The sequence below is a fragment of the Ambystoma mexicanum genome, chromosome 11 (assembly GCF_040938575.1).
Source record: "Ambystoma mexicanum isolate Mex_15411 chromosome 11, UKY_AmexF1_1, whole genome shotgun sequence".
NCBI classification, from domain to species: domain Eukaryota; kingdom Metazoa; phylum Chordata; class Amphibia; order Caudata; family Ambystomatidae; genus Ambystoma; species Ambystoma mexicanum.
The window spans coordinates 247,420,624-247,444,384 of NC_090934.1; the positions used below are offsets into that span (position 1 = coordinate 247,420,624).

A 23,761-nucleotide genomic window follows, 5' to 3' on the forward strand; every position below is an offset into this window, starting at 1 on the left:
CCATGAGATTAAATTCTAATGCAACCCCGGTCCCATTAACAGGGACCCCTAGGGCATTATAACCAATCTCATTACCATCTCTGTCACCCCCCCACAGGGTCTCTGATTCTCAGCCCTGATGAAGGCGGATCGAACCTCAAACCTTTACCGCCGAAACGTGACAAATACAGGAATTAACAACATACCTGTACCAAATCAAGTTGAAACCAACCTTTGTTATCAACCAACTTGGGATCACGTTGGCTAACGACCAGATATCTAATATGAAAAGACCCTTGAAATTTGTAATTTCTCCCGCCCAGAAGTACTGGACTTGAAATATTCTATACCTACCTGAATGTATATATTTCAATTGTTTCAATGTTTTGTACATAGGTATTGTTCTAAAAACTGTACTCACAAACCTGTCTATTGTCTTTGGATAACTACAAAATAACTATCCAGAAAAGTCACATGTTACTGTGTTTTCTCTGCATTCACTTTCTTTTGATATTTACTTTACAAAACAGTAAAACACCTTTTATGTATCGTCTGTATCTTCAACTTTGTGTTTTTGAGATTGTAATAATCTATACCCACATGCAGATTTACTCTGTGATTGCCAAAGATTAGGCAACACATCCTCTGCCTTCACAAAATAAATCAAGAAGACAGGCCCAGCCTTTGGCCCGGCCTGTTCTTTGTAAATATCTAGTGGTTACTAGAACATAGTAAAGGTACACATCTTGTTTCATACTGTTCTTATTCTGTGCGTGACTGGGGATTGCATTCTGCCGTAACCTGATTTTGTGCGAAGGTTTCAATTTGGTCCAGTCCATTGGAGCATAACCTTGGAAAGTCATCTCTCGGTACCGGTGCTCCTCCAACTGTCACTGTCACTGAAAGAACTTGATCTTCTGTGCTTGGCTCGAGTTTTATGTCCTATTTTGCCTTGTCATCCCGCCATAGCACCTTCAGTGAAGTACACCTTTATGTAAGCCCTTCTCCCCTTTACTATACTGTTGGTATCCCCTAGCAGACTAACAGATGCACTGCCAAACACTGTGGGTCTGTCTCTCATTTTCAGGACTTTATCTTTGCCCTGGCCCACCATTTCATTGTATATGTGAATCGGTAAAATGGTTTGTTTAATCCAGGTTTGAGTGGGCCATGACTTTGGTTTCATCAACTCTGATCACACAGTGCGGTGCCTCTCTCTTTGCGGTGGAACTGTTGACCATGATGATGGCTGGCTTATCCTCCCTTGAGGTTTTGTGACAGTTCGAGCATTCCTTGCTTCTGGCCTGGCATTCCCCATCGTTAGCTAACTGGCGGGTGCTGCACACCTGTGGCACTTCAATAGTTCTCTTCTACTAGTCCTCTCATCCTTGCCATCCCACCTTGGTTTCTCCTTGTGTCCTCAGTACTGCATGGCATGCACTTCTGGGCTTGGTGTGCTTTACACCATCTGTTTATGCCTGCTTGAGGTTTCTTCAATGGCTCTGGCGATCTGCATTGCTTTGACAAGCTCCAATTCCTTATCAACAATACACATATCCTGCACCTTCCTCGAGTTTGTGTGAACCACGAGCATATCAAAGATCATGGTCTCGGTGTTGTTGCCAAAGTCACAGAAGGTTGCTAGCTCTCCCATCCATAGGACATAGTCGTCTACTGAGTCTGAAGCCTCTTGCTTCTGTGAGAAACCAGAAGGTGTCTCACTTGCTAGTCCCTGTGGGTCTCTCTCTCTCTCTCTCTCTCTCTCTCTCTCTCTCTCTCAGGTGACCAGGACATGGCCATCGCCTTTGGATCCAGAACTAGGTGTTCACCAGTCCCGGAAGATCACCTGGGTGAGGGGTATTCAGGGAATGGGACACCTGATGGCGGGATGCAGTATCCCCCTCCCTGCAACACATTTAACCCCAATCTACCTGATAAAATATTTAGAAACTCTACCAGTGGTTGAAGTGGGCAGGAGTGGTCGGGAGCAGTGCTCCTCTACTTCTTTTAAGTAAGTTTTATCATTCCTATACTTTTATTTTAAAAAAATAAACTGTTCCGGAACGGTTTCGTTTTAAACTAAAAGTGTAGGAAGAAGTTGAAACTCACTTTCAGTGCACTGCACTGGACGTGCCCTTAAACAGCAGGTGCATGTGTTTTGGGGTTTGTATTGTGCATGCAAGGGGGCGCGGCAATGGGGTTTGTGGGGAGCGGTGAGGCCACTAGGGAACATAGTCCACTACTTCTTTTTCTACACTTCGACCACTGAACTCTAACCCCCCTTTCCCTTCACAAACACTTTCACATGGACAGCCCACTCTAGGAGAAAACAGATTGACACCCGAGCATTATACCTGGCATGTCCCACTACTATGGTAAGGCAATGTCAGGCAATTACCAGTGATCTCTCACACCTGACTTCCATTAAGCTTGCCCACACGGATAAAAAACAGAGCATGAGAGCACTCTCTGAGCGTAGCAAACCACATGAAGGAACAATACGTTCCCAATGGCAGCTGAACGAAGGAAGGAAGACAGCAAACCAAGAAGGGTACGCAAGGAGGGGAATACACTTGATCTTTTTGGTGAGAAACATTACTTTACAGAACCCTTCAGATTAGAAACCAGGCTGAAGAATCCTGTATTGTGTGTAGAGATACCCAGGGCCCTCCTGCATGGCTGACCGAGTTGGGGAGGAATAGCAGCCGCTGTGGTACGGTCCTTGGCTCCAATATCAAAACCGCCCCAGAGAGATCAACAAAGCTGGTGAGTTTGGTAAACCAACGTAAGACCAGTCTGTGATGAAGTCAAGGTTGCGCAAGAACGAAGATTGAAATTTGTGTGATGAAAGACGCGAGGAAAGCTTAATTGCTTATGGATGTTTCAACATTTACAGAGAAAGATACAATACCAGTGGCAGAGTGTTCCGGCACCACAAAGGTGCTCAAAGGTCTTTGTAAGGTTTGCAGCCAAGAAGTGGCAGAAACGAAAGTAGAAGATTGGAAAGAACATTGTGTGAAGTGGATCGAAGTGGTCCTGCGACAGTTTAAGAAAAACCCATTGCATATCCGAAAGTCTTCGATTTTTGATATGAAGAGGAAAACATAGAAACTAAGATTACATGGTACGAGCCCGAACGAAGGAGACCAAATGTGAATATTGTGCTAAAGGGATCCGAGCCCGAACAAGGGAGATCATTGTGATAAAAAGGATCCAAACCTGAAGGAGGGAGACCCATCATGAACACTGGTAGCAAGAACTTGTGAATGTGAATGTGAAAATCCTGATAAAAAAGGAACTTTGGTGCTCGTTTGTTGCAACAGGCCCTCTGCAGTAACAGACTGTTTCTTGTAAGCTCTGGATAATAGGCCTAATTAAGATAAGTTGTTGTACAAGTTCAGAAATTCTTTTTTGAGCAGAACTCAACACAGCTTGGGACAAGACAAGTGGTTTACTTGGTGGGAGAGCAGCGATATAGTAATGATGAAAACAGTCCTCAGTTTTTGCTTGAAAATCATTTACTCATCTTTGCTTGAAAGTTCCTTAGATTAGGAATTTAGTTAGGCAAAACAGGAATGTGTCTGAATGTTTGTTTTCTGTTACAAATAACAGTCAGGCAAAAGACTTTCTGAATGCTTTGAGTGCAGCCTAAATTTAAGACTTTCTAAATTCACAAGTAAGAGTTAAAGCTCTTGTTTACCGATAGTGCATATGATTTTCAAAGTAGCGACTGAAACATTGCAGTTTTAAAAGAACTCTCGAACATTTCTTTGAGTAGCCGCACACAAGCGTACTGAAAGGACATAAGGTTCAGTGTGAGCAGTAAGCGAGCAAAAAGTTATTGCTAAGCAGTGCGCACACTCAAGAAATCAGTAAATAGATGAGCATTTATTCATTTGTATAGTATGTACTATTTTAGTCGCATGCATGCGCAGAAGAGAAAGCTATGCCTGTTTAAGAGTTAAACAGAGCCTGGAGGGGAACACCGTTCAGCAGTGACAAAGGAGCGCTGAGCCTGCGCAGAAAAAGGAGAGTTCTTATCTTTCCAAATGCAAGCAATTATAACCAAAGCTTTACAAAACTATGCAATGATAGAAGAAGTTTAAAGCTTGATTTCTCTGGTAAACTGGATAGTGTGCAAAGTCAAAGTTTCAACTTTACCAATTCATAACAAGTTTATTCTGAATAGTAACTTAGAGGATTCGGAGGCAGGAAAATACCACTTTAAATTACCAAATAGGTTTTAGGGAGTATGTCAGAGGAGACAGTTTCATGAGATTCAGAATAAAAGACCATTTAAAACTCAAGTTCTTACTCTGAAGCAAGAAGAACAATACATTTCCTTTTAGCTGTTGAAGAGGACTGCACAAATACCGATTGTATTCTGGGGTGGTGCAGAGTAAGTGGGTAAGGTTGGTGAGAGTGGAATAACTTCTTTTTCTCATCCTATTCCGATATGCATGAGTGTGAAGACAGAAAGTCTGTGCCTTTTTTATATTATCCACTTCCCCTTCACTCGGGAGTGTTTGGATTTCAGTTCTTTTCTCAATCAGTTGTTGACTATACATTCCAGGGGACCTGTGAGGTTCAGCAGCTCCTGCATACAAAATGGAACAGGACTTGACACCCTACCACTACCATGGCATTCAGCCGCATGGCTCTTTTACTGGTAGGTGAGTGGTATGCGCTTCCTAAGGCACCCAGGTACATTTTGAATAGAGGCTTACATAGAGGCCATGGAATGGCAGGCCTACTTTGTGACTGTAGAAAAGCCAGGGGTGGCGTCGCACCTTACATCTTGAACATGTGGATAGCACTCCTTGGATCTTGTCGCCAAATATGTTTGAAATAAAGCTTGCAACACTGGGAGAATGAAATGCACTGAGGTTTATTTAGCAATATAACTATTCAGAGGTCACAGTTAACTTCACTGTTCCTGCAGTTAACAGCAGTCTCTCAGTTAGTCTTTAAGTGGACAGTGTATGTCCCGCTCAGTTCTTTCAATGACGCGCACCAGACAGCACCTCCTTCTCTGACTCTGCTCGCCGCTTGTCTGTACGTGGTCTCCTTGCTGCACACGCCTCTCGCCCCGAGTCTCACAATGCCCCACTTAACACAGGCTCTCACGAGATGCTCAAACCGCAATGTTTCCATGAGAAAGAATGCAGAAAAATGTGAGAAACCAGAGGGTGTCTCACCCGCTAGTCCCAGAACATCTCTCTTTCAGGTGGCCAGGGCACAGCCATCGTTTTTGGATCCAGACCCAGGGGGTGGACCAGTGCGGGAGGATGACCTGGGTGAGGGGTCTTAAGGGTTGGGCAGCCAATGGCGAGATGCGGTATTCCCCCTATTTTTTAAGATTCTCTGAGTTCCCAACTCCATCCCCCCCTTTTTACACAAACAGTGGGCTGAGGAAGAGGGTGAGAGTAACAAGGCTAACACTCATATATCGTACTGGACATGTCCCGCTAATCGTGTCAGGCAAAGTCACTTGACTTTAAGTGTATACACCTGATACCAATTAGCTCTCCTCACACGGATATAAGGCAGAACCTAAGAACACAGTCTGAGCAAGAAGGAACACGAGTATGAGCAGAATTTCCATGGTGAAGGCAAACCTACTGGAGCAGAGTGATGGACCAAGGGATGATTGCAGTGGGTTGAAAACCCTAAGAGTTCTCTACCGGAGGTCGTTGCCTCCGAAAGGCCACAAAAGACATGTGGAGAAGGCCAAATGCCACAAGCGAAGGCTGCATTGTGTTTCAAGGATGCCCGTGACGCTGCCAGGTTAACGGCAGAGTTGGGGAGGCAAGACCAAGCCTGTGCTGCTAACCTTGACTCGTGAATTGGACATCGTAAAATCAAGGCAGAAATGCACACAGCCGGTGAGTTGGCAAGCCACCTGTGAGAACGGTGTGTGTTAAAGAAAGTTTGACGCAGGAACATTATATTGCAAGTGAAGTCTGCACACATGTGGATGAGAGGCGAAGAAAGGCAGTCCTGTGAATGAACTTTGAAGTAAAGACAGCTGTGAAATCAGCAATACTGAGTAACGGAGTGGTCCGGTGAAAGGAAGTAGGCCACTTGAAAGTCTCTGTGAACGGTGCATTGTTTGTAATGATAAAGTGAATGAACTGCAAAAGAAAATTAAGCAAAATGAACTCCTAGAGAACGGGAGAGTGAAAGTTAAACCTTGAACTTTTAGTCAAAGTGGTCCTGCAGAGGTCTGTAAAGAAAGCCATGCACATTCAAAAGTCTTTAACATCCGAAAGCGGTCTGAGTCCGGCTGAGGGAGCCCCGAAGTGTAATAGGTTTGGGGAAAGGAGTCCCCGTGCAAGTGTTGTTGAACTTTGTTTGTGAAGAGGTCTGAGCCAGACAGAGTGGGAAACAATAATGGGGATGGGGGACACAACCATGTAATTTGAAAGTTCAATCTGTAATGAGAGTTTCAAAAAGCAAACAAAGTTAGTGAACTTACAGATATAAAGACATATTTCAGATGCAATAGGGAGAAGTCTTGAGGCCACCCAAGACTTGGAAAAGAGTACGCAAAACACAACCAGTTGTTGCCAGCTGGTAACCCTATTATGCACTCCTTGGGAAACAAAGTCCCAAGTGTGTTTCAGGTCTTAATCAGTGATCATCACGGACTGGGTATCACAACATAGACCTGTTCTTTATGAAGTTCAAGAAAAGAGTTTCAGCCAGTCATTCTGACCATAGGTTTGTCATGTTTCAATAATAAGATTCTGTGAGGATACATTTCAAATACTGTTCATTCATCAACAATGAAGGATACCATCGGTCACCACTGTATTTCGAAATTATAATCCAATAGAATTTGTGTGGATACATATAAATGTTCATGTAAAGAGACAAAGTTCACAAATCCAATGGTTGTTCCACATGTATGACATATACAAAATCATTGATCGAATTGTGGTACATTGTTCACACAATTAGGTTGTGAAACATATAATAATTCAATTACTGTAATTGTCCAATATGCTCCTCTTAAAAACACAATTGCCAACACATTTCGGATTTTAAACAAGCATTAGCACTGTTATTCGCATTTACATCAGCGGCGAGTTCCACGTCATTTCAAGAAGGCAGTTCACTGCTTAAGAATTTATGACAAAGCATTACACCAGGAGGCAAATATAACAAGGGAACTTATGTCTCTTACAGGAATAAAGCTCTTGCATTAGAACAAAAAGAAGTATTTGACAAGACTGGTGCATAATGGTACAAATGGGTACATGTACATAGTTATTTGTTATTACTCAAATAATTAAAGAACAATACAGAAATAATGATCAGAACTAGGAATAGAAGCAGATTTTGAGTTGAACTTCTCTGAGCACCCGTAGAGAAGCAAACAGGTAATGGGCGGAAATGAGAATAATTAATAGAAAAAATGGTAGCTATTGGTGTAAGAATTTAGATTCCATGTTCTTGTTTTCAACAACTGCAACTATGCACTTTCGGACATAGGAAAGGAGAATAGGTGAAGCTGCATTTTAATTTCGGGGTGCATCATATCTAGAGTTAACAGTATTCTGGAGGTGGAACACTCTGAGGATGACTTGGGGCTAGCAGCTCCTACGGATTTAGACTAAGGCTCCTGACATACAGAGCAGCAGTTAAAATGTCCATTGCGCTATTTCATAAGGCATTCTCACAAGTGGACTCTTTTCAAATATTCTCAGCTTGGTTCAGAACAAATTAATTAGACGTCAAATGCTACGGTAGACAAGTAGGACTGAGGCTTTGTACCTGTCCAGTTGATGTCATTTGATGGACTTATTTCAGACCCCCACCCCAACCCAGGGTCAACATACATTTTTTTTTTTAAAAGAAGGGAAAAAGGCAACGACTACAGGTGTAAAAATGGAATGGCATGTTAACACACAGCCTGTGAAGTCAAGGCACATTAAAGCCTAAGACAATGCACTGCTCTCCCTTTGTCTGACAATCTCTCTTCCTGCCTGGCCAGCATCTCCTAGCCCCTGTTACAAGTCTCTATGGTCTGGACCAGCATCCCCACTCTTTGAAACACATCTTTCTTTTTTCCTCTATGGATTTCAAACTTACCAGCCAATTAGCTCCCTTTCTGCAGGAGTATTCCTCCTATTGCCCTTTAGCTCCTTTGTGTGATATTGGGCATGCCACTTGTGTCTCTCATTGTTCAGAATTGCATGTGCTTCCCTCCTGGTGTCCTGTGCCACCCTCCTGCTGCCCCACACCAGCCTCTCACTGCTCCACGACAGCCTCTCACTGCACTATGCCACCCCCTCACTGCACCCTGTCATGCCCTCGCTATCCGATACCACCTCCTCAGTGCCCCATGCATCTCCCTCACACTGAGCCATGCCTTCCTTACCCATTCTGGATGATGAAGTCAACCAGCGGCAGCGAGGCCTCATCAGCAAGCCGAACGGCAAGATGCAGAGCAGTTTCACCTGGGTCCTGTTAGGGAGAAAGTTGGACCATTGGTTGTCAGCATAACAGGGCAATGGGAGAAGGTGATCATTTTTCAATCAACACATGTTCCTGGAGATAGAACACTTAAGCCCCTCTGTCTACCAGCATATGAGCCATAGGCTAGAACACCTAAGAGACAGATGCGCTGTCCATCAATGACCACAGATACGGCACTTTGATTGGCATATTCCCTTTTCAATCAGCACATTAGTCCAAGGACGATCAAGGGATAGGCTCTGATCAATCTGCATAAGAGCCCGGGGATAGTACACCAGGAGCGGCAGGGGGTTACCAGACATTTGGTCGAAAAAAATTGGTCGACCAGACAAATGGACGAACCAATTTGGTCGAAAACCAAATGGTCGAATTTTTTTTTTTATTTTCACCTTTTTTTTTTTTTGGGGGGGTCCCCCCCAACCCCCTTTTTTTTCTAAAAACCCATTTTTGTAAAAAACGAAAACCCGAAAAATAAATATATAATTTAAAAAAAAAATCGACCATTTGGTTTTCGACCAAATTGCGTCGACCAAATGTCATTCGACCAGTTTTAGGTCGACCAAATGTCTGGACACCGCGGTAGGGTCTGCCAATTCTGTATACATGTCTAGGGACAGAAGACCAGGAGGAGCAGACTCCAATGTACATAAGGGTTCAATAGCAGAGCACCAGGAGGGGCATGCTCTATCCAATCTGCAGAAAGGCCCATGAACTTTCAAACATTAGGATTTGAGAATGTGGGCACTATTTTGAATGCAGAGGCCTATTATCCATCATTTTTGTCTCTTCACCTATTCAATAGATTCACAGTCTTTACAGTCCCCTAGGATCCCTGCTTCCTACTCTATGTTGGAACTTCTGCTCCTTATTAACTTGATGTCTGCCATCACATCCGTGTTGCACTCTTCTGCTATCACAGAGAGAGTTTCCATGATCTCTGATGGAACCAAAAAACCCAAATGAATTACCAACTGCCTCCTACCTCTTTGGGGCTCCTCACTTGCAGCTTTCTTGAAAACCCACTGCCAGTTCCCAGTTTCCAAACTCGCAGAAGTTGTTCAGCACTACTAACCCCCTTTCAGAATCTTGTTTGCCACTCTCAAGAAGCAGTGACATCCAAGACCCATGGGGGTAAAAGGAGAGTGGATAAAATAATAAACCTCAGGCAGCGTAATCCTCTGCCAACAAAGGTTCTTCACGCTAAAACTGTAAAACATATACACGTCTGTAAATGTGTTACTTTTTCCAGATCTCTGCTTACTCTTTCTACCCCAACAAGATTCCCATCCATTACCTGAAAGTCTCTGTTGAAGTGCTTAAAGACTACTTTGAATATTGTGCAGTGTCTTGGATTTTTCATAAAAATAAATTTTGTTGCTGCTTATTCGATGGGGGAAAATCCACATAAAGAAAACTTCTTCAAAGAATTCATATTTTGCCATATTTCGACACTTATAACTATCTTTCTTATTCAACCCCCAAGCTTAATGTTCTCCTTTAAAATTGCAGTTTTAATCCAATTTATTCTTAGAAACAAAGCCTTTCCAGCTAGTAAAATCACCAAAGTTAAATTGTTCTTAGTCTCTGTTAGGAACTTTCCTTTCTCGCTTTCCTCGTTGTGTTATATATCGCAGGTGCTTCTTGAAACTTGATTGATGCGTTGGTAACGGTGTTACTAAGGGACACTCTTCTCTTGCCACAACTAGAGCTGACATGCTCCTCACACAGGAAGGTGCTTTCCTCAAACGCGGTCACGCAACTTTCCTCACTAGCACTCACACGTCCTCCATCCGCGCTGAAAATCAATGCCTGGTTTGGCAACCCCTGCAACACACGCTTCCAAAATCTAAAAATAAAAACTGTTGTCCGCCCCAACACTGTACTTATTTTATTTATTGAATATTTATAAGGCACACGATACAGCACAGCGTGTTTCCAGGCACCACGAGGCAGAAGACAGGGGAGATGAACAATAATGGTGAAGTGTATAAGTGTATAAGTGTGTGTGCGTGTGCGTGCGTGTGTGTGTGTGTGTGTGGTCCCCCCGCCTACCCCCCCCCGAGACATGTAAGGCCCGGGCAGCATGGCAGTGGCTGCCTGGGCCCATTAGAATAGCCCAGCCAGGAACGCATGTGGGGGGAAATCCCTGAATGGGCTGCCTGGCCGTTTCCCCCAAAGCGAGGAAGCCTGTCATCAGAAAAAAATCCTCCTGTGCTGCGTATGTCAGAAGCAGCCTGGCAGGGAATGCAGAGAAGCCTGCTAATCCCCAGATGGTGGAGTGGTGAAGGTGTAATCCACGGGTGGGCCACCCACGCCAAGAGAAAGCAGTGACAATGTCTCAGCCGTTTTGTTGAGTGGTCTGGGTGAAGCAAGCGCTGGGCTGCTTAACAGAGCGGCCCAGGTGAAGACACGGCCCGCCCCCTGCGTTTCTTTAGTGCATTGCTGACAGGACAGGACAGGACGCCTGGTGCACGGCTGTGAACACGGAGGAGTCCCCATAGCAACAGGGACACCGCCGGATCAGAAAATGTTGCCATGGGCTACACAGTGACTTCGGGTGGGCCCCCAACCAACAAGGCCCACCCATGGAGTTTAAAGATGCCATGGGTCACAACAGCGATGTCGACTGGGCCCCCCCCCCCCAGCTAACATAGCCCACCCTAAAATAAGAGTCAGACTGTGGGTCACAGTGGAGATGTCAGGTATGGCCTCCCTGCCAATGGGGCCCACCCAGAGTAATTAAAGCACAGCGGGTGTGCGGCAGTGAGTGTGGCATTACCCCAGTTGCACAGGGGGCTTCCCAGAACAGACTCAAGAACCCAGGCTGCTGGTGGTGAATGTGTTGGCCTCAAGTGGCGGATGGTGTCACCTTGAAGGACCAGGGCCCAATTTTAGATCAACAACGAGACCAAGTCAAGGAGCCACCATCTGCCAGTGCCACAAGAACAGAACTGCCAGGTACTGTGAAGGGGTGACTGACTGCACTAGTCACCCCATTGTAACAGTCGTGTATGTTGTATATATGTTGTAAATCTATGTATATATGTTGGAGTAGTTATGTGTATATGTGTTTAATGTTATGTGGGGGAAGTCAGGGAAGTCGAGCATTGAGATATTAGGGGAATGTTAGGTAGGGTAACTTTTAAGTAGGGATACATAGGATATTATGTAGATGGCCATTGTTATTAATAGGGGAAGCAGGGAGGTACCCTGGCGTGGGGTAGAGGCATAGGTTGACAGCCTGCCCGATGATGCAATGCAAGATGGGAACACCCACAGAGGCCTCACTCTCCTGAGTTTAGGAAGGGAATTGGTTGTGGCAAGCTCATCCTTGGGGTCTCTGCGACCCGTCCAAGGAATGGTGAGCCAATGTAGCCGGTCCCTGCTTAGACAGAGCCCACGCTAGGGGAATCCTATGGATAGTTTCAAGAATGGGTGTTTAATAAAGAGGGTTCCTCATTGGAATCCCTATAAAAGTTCACACTGGTCTCTGTTAATCATCAAGGAATTCACAGTGTAGCCCATCTCCTGTTCACAGCAATTTTATTTGGCAGATGCAGCACCCCTCCCTGCCCAGCGTGTAGGGTGTAGGGGTGGTATTCATGAGAACTGTCTCTTCTCCGGGGAAGGAAGAGTACATCGTTGCACAGACCAGGGCCGGGAACCCAGGGGCTACAATTGGATGTGAAAAGCTTCACCAAGAGAAGCATTGATAACGGCAGTTGATGGTACACAGAGCTCGAGAGCAGCGTACACTAAGCTGACAGGTGTGCGCTAGGTTATACTAGAGGAAATGACCCAAGAGCGTAATGGGAACGTGGCCACTATTTTGTTTTTAGTCAGACAGCAAGTGCTAAAACCACAGTGTACGCAGTGAACACCTGGATGTTCTCATTGTCTAGACAACCAGACCAGCACAGGGTGTTCTGTGAATTCAAGAATATAACAACAGCGTGGAAAGTGCAGCGACTTTAGGATACAACTGTGTAGGAGCACAGTGAAAACCTTGTAGTCAAAGAAGAAGAAACAAGGTCATATTGAGAATTCACACACTCACATTTCCTGAAGAAAGGAATTGAAGTATTAGACTGAACTACTTTCTTGGTTATTGGAAAGTTAAGTCAAAGACTTAAGAACAAGAACATTCTTTTGAAAGTTGACACACCTCCTTATCTGTTTGAGGAGGAAACAAGGTAAAAGAGGAGAAAATGAGAAAGGAAAATCTTTGTTTATACTGTGTGGACGTATGAATTTGGGCTCCTGGTAAGGAACCTATTCTGCCCAGGAAGGCTACTTAAAGACAAGGATACAATTGAATAGGTCAAAAAAGGGGGGTTCACCTTTGCACTCTCCTTTACACCCTGTGGTCAAAACAATTGAATACAGACACTCAATTTATGGTACCTCGTTGAGGAATCCTTCAAATTTTATATAAGGTACAATAAAAATACATTGGTTGATAAATAAAATTTTTCACCAAGGATTTTTTAACCAGACATACAGAACGTAATCACAAAAGCATAAACAGTATTGAAGTCAAATGCTTGTGCATCAAATCAAGAGGTGAATCTCTTACTGCCGTGATATAGTATGCAGTATTATGGTAGGGGCAACCGAACATATTATAAACAAAAAACAACAAGACAAATAACTATGTTCTTTCTGAAACAGTGACGTTGCACTGTGGGTAAAAAGGTGCATCTACACCGGGGTGTTTCTGCCGTCTGTGCGGGCTAGATGAGCCATGTATCTACCACGGCATTCATCAGGACGTAGTCTGTATGTGAGGGAAATCGTGGAGTGCTGTAGAAAGGGAAAAGGAGAACTGTTTAGGAGAGAGCTCGAGTGGGGGGTGCTGGATATACAACTAAATTGTTTGCTGTACCATGTGAAGTATCATGGAAAAAACATCTTACCTGAGTGGAGGAAATTCCAACAGGCACTTGTGTAAATAGCCGTCTCAGGTTATTTATCCCGACAACGTGCCTAAAGCAAAATCAGAGGTGACAAACTAAATATAGTCTCCTCAAAGGTATCAATGGACTTACAGCACATACAGGAATGAATAAACATATCTTGTGCCGGTAATAGTAAATGAGAGCTTACCTCTCACTGGGGACCGGGATCTGCGATATCCTCGTGGGGTTCACAGTCCTGAAAGAGGTCAAAGTGTGAGTGAACTGACGCACACTAATGACTCGAGTGAAAAAGGTAGCGGCAGTGAATGCATACCTTGTTGTTGTTTTCGCTCGCGGCGTTCGCGGGCTGCTTCGTGCAGACAAAGTTCTGCAGAGTTCTACGTGGAATGCTGAGTCACTCCATAGCAGGAAAGAGCAGGAAGCTAAGCGTAACTAACGCTGTTGCTAGGGAGTAGTTCTTTTTATATGGGCGGCCATATTGGAGAGTCTGGAACAGTCGTGCTTGGCCGTACAGATGACATTGAAGCCCATAGGTATTCCAAATTTGTAAAATAAACAATTTAGGTGGATGTAGTGAACCTGTACGTAATTATAGTTTAATTGTATAACATGTTGGTAATTGTTGCCATTGTAACCAAAATACGGAACCCTGATTGTGTGATCGTGTCCATGTATGGGTAAATGTGCTGACATGTAGATCAATGGCTACAAGCATTTTAGTGATGACACAATCAACAATATCAATAGATGTAATGGAATATATGGGTGATCGTAGTGAGCCCATAAACCACAGTTTCATCAACAACTCACATAGATTTACATCACCTTTGTCTCTCCAAAATGGAATAGAGCTGGCTGGTTTTAGATAACCACATTATGTGAATTTGATTGTACACCATAATCCGCATGGACCACAAAACATGTTCCTACAGAACAAAAATACGAACTTAGAGAGAGAACTCCTCGCTATTAAGTCAGCATTCGTAGAGTGGACACATTACCTGTTGGGGGCTAAACATAAGGTGACCGTGTTGATGGATCACAGAAATGTAACATTTCTGCATTCAGCAAAGACTAACTCTGCGACAGCTTCCGTGGGCTTTATTTTTTACAGTGTATGTTTTTGTAATCACCTTAAAAACCTAGTGTCAAAATGGAAAAGCAGATGCCTTATCCAGATGTGCTACTGAGAGTGAAAAAACGAATCCGCTAAACACCAATTGCTCTGCTCGAGGAGAAAAACTTGTTGGGAGAGGAAACTCATCGGCAGATGTCTCCAGAAAAGCTACAAGATTGGGCCAGGTGTGATCTGAGCAGGGCGATTAAGGAAGGTCATTAGTATCTGTATACAAAACTGTATTTGTCTTTTTGAAAGTTTGAGAGATGAAGAGCTGAAACATTGTCACAAGTCTCCTTTTGCAGGACATTGGGGGTTAGGAAGATGTTGGATCTATTACGACATAGGTTCTGGTGGACAAACTACAGGTAGACACATTGCGTGATTGTCAAAACTGAGATTAAGAAACCAGAAAGCCTTTTGGTTCCACTACCAATTTCACCTCACCCCCGGCACACTTTGTCTATGGACTTTATCATGGATCTTCCGCCAGAATAAGGATGCACTACAATTCTGGTGATAGTCGATTTATTATCGAAGGTCGGACATTCTATACCGATTAAAGGGTACGACCACTTCATTAGCTCAAGCATTTTTCGGTATGTAGTCTGACTACATGGTTTGCCCAGTCCGGTGACTCTGATAGAGACTCTAGTAAAGAACAAACAAATTAAATAAGGTACAAGAGGTTTGCAGATAAGAAACGCCAGCTAAAGCCCAAGTATGAGGTTGAAGAGTCTGTGTGGTTATCCACCAAAAAAATATAGCCTTAAAGGGGAAGAACACATTTAGTCCACGGTTTATAGCTTTTGAAATTGAAAAGGTTTTGTCCCCTGTGATTGTAAAATTAAAATTGCTGACTCATTTAAAGATTCAGCCGACCTTTCATGTAAATCATCTGTAAACATGTCACAAAGAAACTAGACTTCAAGTAGTTCTGTGGCCAATGGTCACAGAGGATTCAGGGGAAGAGAATGAAGTACAGACAATTCTTGATTCTAGGGTTCTTCTAGGAAAATTGCATTATTTGATGGATTGGAAGGGTTACAGGCCTGACAGGAGATTAGGAGAATTATCTGAAAATATTCATACCCTTTGTTTAGTTGCCCACTTCAAACAAATACATCCTGGAAAACCAGGCCCTGGGACAGGGCCATACAGGGGAGGTACTGTTAAGTTCAGACAGCTGAAGCATCTTAAGAGGTTGGTAGGGGTTGCTCACTAGGTTCTAGTGTTATCTTGGGAGGTAGAGAAGAAGATGTGGTTAAAGTATCTGTGGATACATGAGGTTGGTAAAGGCTCATCTTTTCCTGAACTAAATTCCTACAGGGAGGTGGGCCAGTTAATTTCCAAGATGGTGGAGATTCCTCTGAGAGCAACATTCTCAACTGCTTTTCATCCAGAAAATTACTTGAGTAAGGCACAGTTTTAGGAGCTGAGCAGGGAACCAAGACATGTTTACTGAGAACATACAAGCAGAAGATTCATCGAAGAGTCAAGCACTATAGATGTACTACAGCAACTCGGAGATAAGTGAAAATAATCATTTTTAAGTACATGAGAAAGAGTTTGTACGTATCCTACTTGGTACAATGAGGAAGAGATGTTACAGGGAAGGGAATACTGCATCTCAATGTCCAGTGTCCTACTCCCACTCCCCGAAGACCCCTCACCCAACTGACCCTCCTGCACTGGTCAACCCCCAGGAACTGGATCCAAAAGCGATGGCCGTGACCCGGCCACTGTAAGGAAGGCATGGTATTAACAGTAAGACAGACACAAGTGACCACAGTTCAAGGGTGTTTACTTAACTTCAAAAAGGGTTTGAAAAATTCCTATCTAATCCTATATCTACAGATGGGAGAAAGCTACGACCATCAAATAATAATAACCCAGTCCTAGTGGTGTCTTGTCAAAATAAAAAGGGCCATTACTAATAAACCTATTGCCAATCCTCAGCTCTAAATACAAATAGTGTGGGAAACAATGTTACATAAAAAAAGTAAGTGTTCCAGAAATAATATGTCAGGATGTTCAGGCCGCTGGCCTCCCTTCCCCATGTTTTCAGCACAGGACAAGGTGGTATACTCAATTTTAGCAGAGTTTCTGGCTTCTCAAGCACGAGGATACAGTTCAAACATTAGCATCAGGGCTTTCTGTGCCCAAGTCTATTTGCCTTTCAAAGTCTCTTCTTTCAGAGGGCCTGATGTGACAAAAATAAGTTCCTTTACTCTTAGGTTTTAACACATATTCAATTTCTCAGGTGATTCACTATCGACCTCGGGATTCCCCCTCTGCTGAGCTCAGAACCCCTTTAATACAATGCTTGTCAGATTTTCACATATCCAATTTCTCTGGTGATTCACGATTCACCCCAGATCCCCCTTGCCGGGCTCAGATCCGTTTCAACACAATGTTCAATCAGTCTCCCTCTGCCAGGCTCAGACCAACTTTAATTCACTTTAACACAAACTTGCTTTATCCAAAAACTTTCAATTCATCTCCTTCAACATTCTCTACTGTCATTTCAATCAGTCTCCCTCTGCCGGGCTCGGACCGACTATCTATTTTGGCATCAATTTGCTTGGCAGTATCAACATCTAAGACTTTCGACTGTGCATAGAGTTTGACTTGACCCGTCGCAGGTCCACTTCGATGTAACATTCTTTTGCCAATCTTTCTTAACTCTCAGTTGGACACCCTACAGAGACTTTCGAATAAGCACCAACGCTGTGCCAGACCACTCTGTTAAGGGCATCGTATTTCGGTTTCAAAGTTCAATCACTCATCTGTTGTTCACTTTTTGCTTGCATTGGTTATCACATGCGTTTAATACACTGTTCGCTTCAGCGCTCACCATACAATATTGCTGTTTGCAACCTTGGCTTCAAGACAGACCGGTCTGTTATCAGTTTCCCCAACTCACTGGCTGTGTTGATTTCACAGGCGCTGCTTTGTTGTTGGAGCTATGGAGAGTACCACAGCGGAAAGTGATTCTCCTTGCCTTTTATTATCGATGCGGGAGAGCCCAGGGTACCTCTGACACACAATGCAGGATTCTTCAGCCTTGTTTCCTGGTCTTGTGCTTTCGATTCTCAAGGGTTCCAGAAAATAACGGTTCCTCATCAAAAAGGCCAAGGGCACTTCCCTCCTTGCAATTCCCCTCTGTTTTGCCATCTTTCTCCTCATTTTAAACTGCCATCTTCGAACTGCTGCTTCCTTGTGTGCTTTGCCTTGCTCAGAGTGTGCTCCCGTGCTCCGCCTTTTATCTGTGTGGGGAAGTGTAATGGAAGTCAGGTGTAATAAAATCAAATGTGTGTGATGGTCAGTAATTGCCTGACTCTGCCTGACCATTGTATTGGGACAGGTCAGGTATACAGCGCGGGTGTTAGTCTGTTTTCTCTCATAGCAATCGGTCAGTGAGAAAGTGTTTGCGTTGTGAAGGGGGGATGAGTTCCTAAATAACCTAACAGGTAGGATGGGCTAAAGGTGTTATAGTGCAGGGGATACCGCTTCCCACTCCTACAGACCCCTCACCCAGGTGATCCTCCCACACTGGTCCACCCTCAGGAAATGGACCCAAAAGCGATGGCCGTTCCTGGCCACCTGGATGACAGATCCTCTGGGACTAGCGGGCAAAACACATTCAGTATTCTCACACCACCTGGATGGCAGACCCCGGGGACTAGCGGGCGAGAAACATGTTGGATTCTCACAGGGGACATCAACAGCAGTGTGCCGAGTTAAGCTGGTCATGACTTCCCACATCTGCTGAATTTGTGTTGTGCTAAGTCTGGTCAACTTAACTGAACTTTAAAGATTTTTCAGTGAATTTCAAGGGTTTTGTTATACCATCATTTTTTTACAGGCCACTCGCCATGGCATTTGGCCATGGCATTCGGCAGTGTCAAGTTTGCAATATATGCTTCTTTTGGACCCAGTAGGTGGCCATGGCCTTTGAACGTCGCCACCATACATGTCTTTTGGGTCCACTTTCCACCCCCCACCTCACTGTAGATGTAATAATCCATATTTTCTCCTTTTTTTTAGTCAAACCTTTTTCCCATAACTGCAGTTATCTTGGTAATGCACTACAAATACCTGCAGTTATCTGTAGATGCCTGCCGCCTGCAAATGACCACGGCTATCTGTAAAAACAGCAAAAATGTAACTTTTTCTTTATGGGAAAATGAATGGGTACTAGGACAAAACAGCATATTTTTTTTACTTTCTTAATAACTTTTTAATTTTTTAAGAGATCTTTCCCAAATTGTCCAATCTTTGGGGCATGGGGTTGAGGTCTGGGGAGTGAGAGTACAATTATGTTTGCAAACTTTCAGCCAAATCTGCCATACAAGTCAAATGTTAATCAGCAATTCAGTTTTTGGGTTTTCTATGGATCTCAATACTCAACTAACCAACCAGGAACTACAGGTGCAGAGGAGAAATCACTACTCCAGTAGTATAGAGGTGTTACACAGTTAATCTAGGGGCATCAAAAGGTGTTTAGTGATCAGAAAAGAAGGGAGAGCATTAGCAGTGCAGTAAATGTTGCTGTGTTTCATTCTCCTTATCCCTCCTCTCACAATATGCAGGTCTTCAGAAGAGTGAAGGAGAAGATCCTGTGTCGCTTTTTGTTTTGTCTCATTCCCCTTTCCCTTCGGTGTGTTGACAGTGCAGCAGTACCTCTCTGTCTGTACACCATCAGTGAGGGAATGTGGGGTTCAGCAGCTCCTGCGGATTCTGACCTACTCAGGACTAAAACAACTAAAAGCACATCACCTGGGTCAACCTAAATGTCTAATCATCTGGGTCATGCTTAAAGCCAACTATCTGTGTCAACCTAAAAGCCCTTCATCGGGGTCAACCTAAATGCACATCATCTTCTCACTGTTCCTGAGGATGTTCCTTCCACATAGACTAGCCCACTATATGACACTCAATCCTGCAGCCCTGTGCACTGTTTTTGTAAATACTTTTCTGTTCAGGTCAGCACCTATCACATCTAGACAATCTCAATCTCTGCTGTTATGGCCTGCCACATGTGTCAATCATTGTCTACTCAAATTGACAGAGCAGGGAGTAGATCTTACCTGAGAATCCAGAGCTGGCAGTGGTTTTGATAGATCCCACCCCTCAGCGAAAGCCTGCAGGAGAGCTAGTAGATCCCGGCTGTGGATAGCTTCTGAGAGTTGCTTGGGATCCTGCTGCATACCTTGCCGCACAAATTTGCGATCCACATATTTGGCAACAATGAACTCTTTCCTTGCACTCCTGTTGTGAGAGAGAGGGGTGAAGTGGAGATGGCAGGAAAAGGGGGAGACGTTAATATCCAGAATGGGGCAATCACATATTAACAATGTTCATTCCCTGTACAGCTGCACCACCCCACCCCAATACCCCAGCCCGGTGCAGAACTCACATATCACTGCTGGGCACTGGCTTTATGTTGTTCTGGGATGTCAGCTTGGCTTCCATGATCTCATTAAACTTCTGGTTCCCAAGGTTCACTGCCAACTGTGGTAGAATCGAAGACACAGAATTTATAGGGTTCTCCAACTCAAGGTATTGCTTAGTCTACCACTTCTCCAAATAGCTCTGCCTACTACAGCTTTACATATCCTGGCTATCACCTCCATAGATGCCTCTGCCTAAGTGCCAACTTTACATATGGCACAGTCCACCAGCTCGAGGGATCAGTGTGCCCACCCCCCGTAAAGATGGGTCTTCCTACACTCTATGTAGATAGGTCTTCCCAAGACTTTCACAGTTGGTTCTACCCATCCCTGCTACAAGTAGCTCTGCCTACCTTCAAATCCAAATATGTCATGCAATTGTGCAGGAAGTAAATGTCTCGCCACTAAAAAGATGGCTTTGACATATCCGCACAATAGATGGCTATGGTCCTAGAATTCATTCGGACCATCTAAGCTAGTGATAGATCATGCCTACCTGCTTTAGAAATGGCGCATGCCTACGTACCATAGTATTGGGTCCAGTCTAAACTCTAAAACTGCCTCGGACGTAGTTTCGACACAGCACACACCACCCCCGTTTTAGGTGTGCTTGTCTGGTCCATCTGTTCTACAGTTGTCCCCAGTCTATCTATTTTGAGGGGCACACATAGTTTGCTCCGGGGAGTTCATCATACACTTTACATATTCTCCCATACAGACCTACACAAACAAAGATAGAATATTACACATAAAAAGCTTGTACCAGCCTAACTGCTCTTGCAAGATGCTGCCTATCTATTCTAGAGCTGGATCTAGTCTATTTTGAACATTATCGGCAGGTAATAGAAAATGAGAATGTGCGACACTCCTGCTATAAGGTGGATTCAGCCACATATGAGATAATATTATACATTTGTGACTGATGCTCAGGCTACAAACTCATCCCTCTGGCGATACCAATATTCCTGCCCAGATTATGCTTTGGAGAAGCTGGCGAACACGAAATTTACATGGTACAACGTCCTTTCATCATGGGACAATTTTTCGCTGGTTTTTTTACTGCAGATTTTTTTACGAAAAAAAACGTGGGGTTAGAAAAATATAGGGGTGTTCGGGAACATATAAAAATATAAAAGTGGATGAAAGGTTTGGTGAGGGACCCCCCAAAAATAAAAAATTAAAATTCGATGAGTTTTTATCATTGAAAAATCCGCGGTACAAACCCTGCAAAAAACATCCCGTGATGAAATGACGGAACAATTTACATCTTGTAGGTAAGAGAAGTGTAAAGGCCAGCCATTTTCAATAGGTTCAAATTGGATTAAGTGCTTGTCCCTACTTAAAAATAAAAAATGTACTTGGAGTATAAAGTCCAACTTTGAATAAAAATGACAACAAAGTTACCATTCCGAGGTTACCTCATGTAAGAAGGTTTAAGGGACATAGATTAATGAGCTCAGAAAGCGGCCTTAAGTCCAGACCTACAATCCCCCACCAGGAAAAGTGTTGGCAGAGCAGCCCCCCCCCTTACTTTTCTGAGAAAGAAGTTGAAGGTTGTAAGAGGAGCATCTGCATTATCCCAACAGCACTACTTGTTAAGTGGCAAGAGTTATTAAGTGGCCTGGAAACATTGTTTCACTTTCCATGATTTACAAAACGATGTCGACTCTCATGGATTCAACACTGATCAGTAAACCATGTTACAGCGAATTTTGAAATATATCACTAATAAAGAATAGCACACCAAGATTTAATATAATGGACGTGTACAGTAACAAATGGAAGAGACAGCAATAAAGACAGTACACTGTGACAAAACTAAGTTAAGGACAATCTCAAACCGTTTGCCAAGCGCAAAGGAGAGGTTGCAGTATAAATGGAGGGTGGGGGCTCATTTTCTTCAATACGCTTAATAAAAAGGATAGGTAAAAAGCATGCATGCAACCTTTATAAATGCTTTTTACAGGCAGAGATGCTATGTATTCCTATGAATCCATGTAGATACCTTGCACCACGCACATTCATAGCAGGAGGCTTTTTGCAAGCATTTGCATTATGGGTAGTAATAATGCATGGAAACCCTGGATTTCCATGTGTAATTTGTAACTCGGACTAAAAACAATTGCAACTGCTTGGAGTGCACTGCAAGCACAGAAGTGCATTTCTATGCATTGCCCCTCCATGAAGTTTTCAGGGATTTGTAAAATGACCGCCCCCCTTGGTGTCCCTCTTCATCCATGTGACTTGTCTCTCCATCATTTTACTCTAGGCACATGGTGTGACTACCCCGCCCCCCCCCCTTAGGAAAGCACCTAGATGCAGTTGAAGGCTTGAAGAATCTATGAATCTATCCCTGGGGGCATGCACTGGCATGCGTGTTGTGCGCCATTAAGTGTAGGAACCCTCGGCCTTCACCATGTTTAGGAGTTGCAATTGATCCAGCAGCTGAGACGTGGTAGAGACTACAATCAATCGGCATCGTGTCATCTCAGCCGATAATGCTACATCAGGGGTAGCCAACCGCTCACCACAACGGATATTTTGACACAGCTCCCTGCTAGCATAGTCAGGCATGAGAGACCATGGGGAGTTTAACTATTCCTTGATGACACCACCAGTCGACCTCTTCTCCTCTAAACAAAAGAGTCTACTTCTTCAAATTCCTGGTTGATATCTCCACCCATCACTTCACTGTACCAGGAAGTTCCTAGCTATCTGGGACCTGCCTTGCAATGAGGCGCTCTCATCCTCATAAAAAGGTAGGGACACCCCCAGCGTATTACAATATCCTCTACCGTGGGTGACTATTTCTAAGATATGAATGTTGACAAGGACAGACAACCCTTCCAATGTGCAATGAAAGCTTCTAATCCTTCTGTAACTCATGCTACTGCATTCCACTCCCAGATTCAGTGCAGAATGTAATGCTGTCAATTTAGTGACCTGAGGTTTTGTGCATGCCTGGCAGTTTTGTATTACAACCAATCATCACTTTTACATCTATGTGTGTACATTTTTCATGCCAGTAACATATGCATTTGTATGTGTAGATACTATGGTATTTAGTGGAAAGGAATTCAGGACTGGTGGTAGCCTTTAATTTGTCGGGAAAGCCTTGCTCGCATTGTTACATCTAATTTTCTGTGCTGATACTCTACATCCATTCAATTTGGCCGCCTATCAGGCAAGAAATCACTGCTCCCCAATTTGCCTACATGCCCATGCTCCTCTGGTGTACACTTTTTGTTCAAATTTACTTTTTCAATCTCCTTCAGACAATTGGCCCATTTAGCAAAGTTCTTGCATAGCAGACCTAGATCAGCATGAAGACAGGCGCCGCTCCTGAACAACGGAGCAATGGTGAGAAAGGCAGAAGAATACAATGTAAGATGGTAAGTGAAACACACAGTGCCATGGAGAAAATGTGATATAAAGCACAGGGAGAAAGAAGAAACAGTTGAGCGACATTGTGGAAGGAAAGAGGGCACCTACCAACAGCTCCGAGGTGCTGAGGACATCCAGGGTGATGGACTGAATGCGGGAGTAGTGCACCCCCAGCTCCCGATGGATGCCCGAACACTCGATGCATGTCAGGATCCCAAGGTTGGTGGACAGCCAGGTGGGATCTGGAGGAGAAAAAGACTGCATGTTTCTTCCCACTGGGAAACATTCTGACCAATTACCACCCACAGAAACTCCAACTCTCAACTTCACATCAAAGCCTTAGACTGTGTGCCATGGAAGCATCGTTTCCACTTAGGCTCAGTGTGATGAAGTGGCATCAGCAGCTGGGTCGCCAGTGTACC

The 23,761-nt window shown here is 43.9% G+C and overlaps 1 protein-coding gene across 2 annotated transcripts in view; it reads right to left on the minus strand.

Annotated features, from left to right (window-relative positions):
* ASAP3 (ArfGAP with SH3 domain, ankyrin repeat and PH domain 3) overlaps positions 1-23,761 on the minus strand; it is a 519,538-nt gene that overhangs the window by 138,146 nt on the left and 357,631 nt on the right. For both annotated transcript variants that reach the window (XM_069622958.1, XM_069622959.1), the window contains 4 exons: positions 23,448-23,581; positions 19,922-20,016; positions 19,593-19,773; positions 8,366-8,451 (listed from right to left, as the gene is read on the minus strand). In XM_069622958.1, the coding sequence (XP_069479059.1) occupies positions 8,366-8,451; positions 19,593-19,773; positions 19,922-20,016; positions 23,448-23,581 (496 nt within the window). The remainder of the gene's footprint in view (positions 1-8,365; positions 8,452-19,592; positions 19,774-19,921; positions 20,017-23,447; positions 23,582-23,761) is intronic.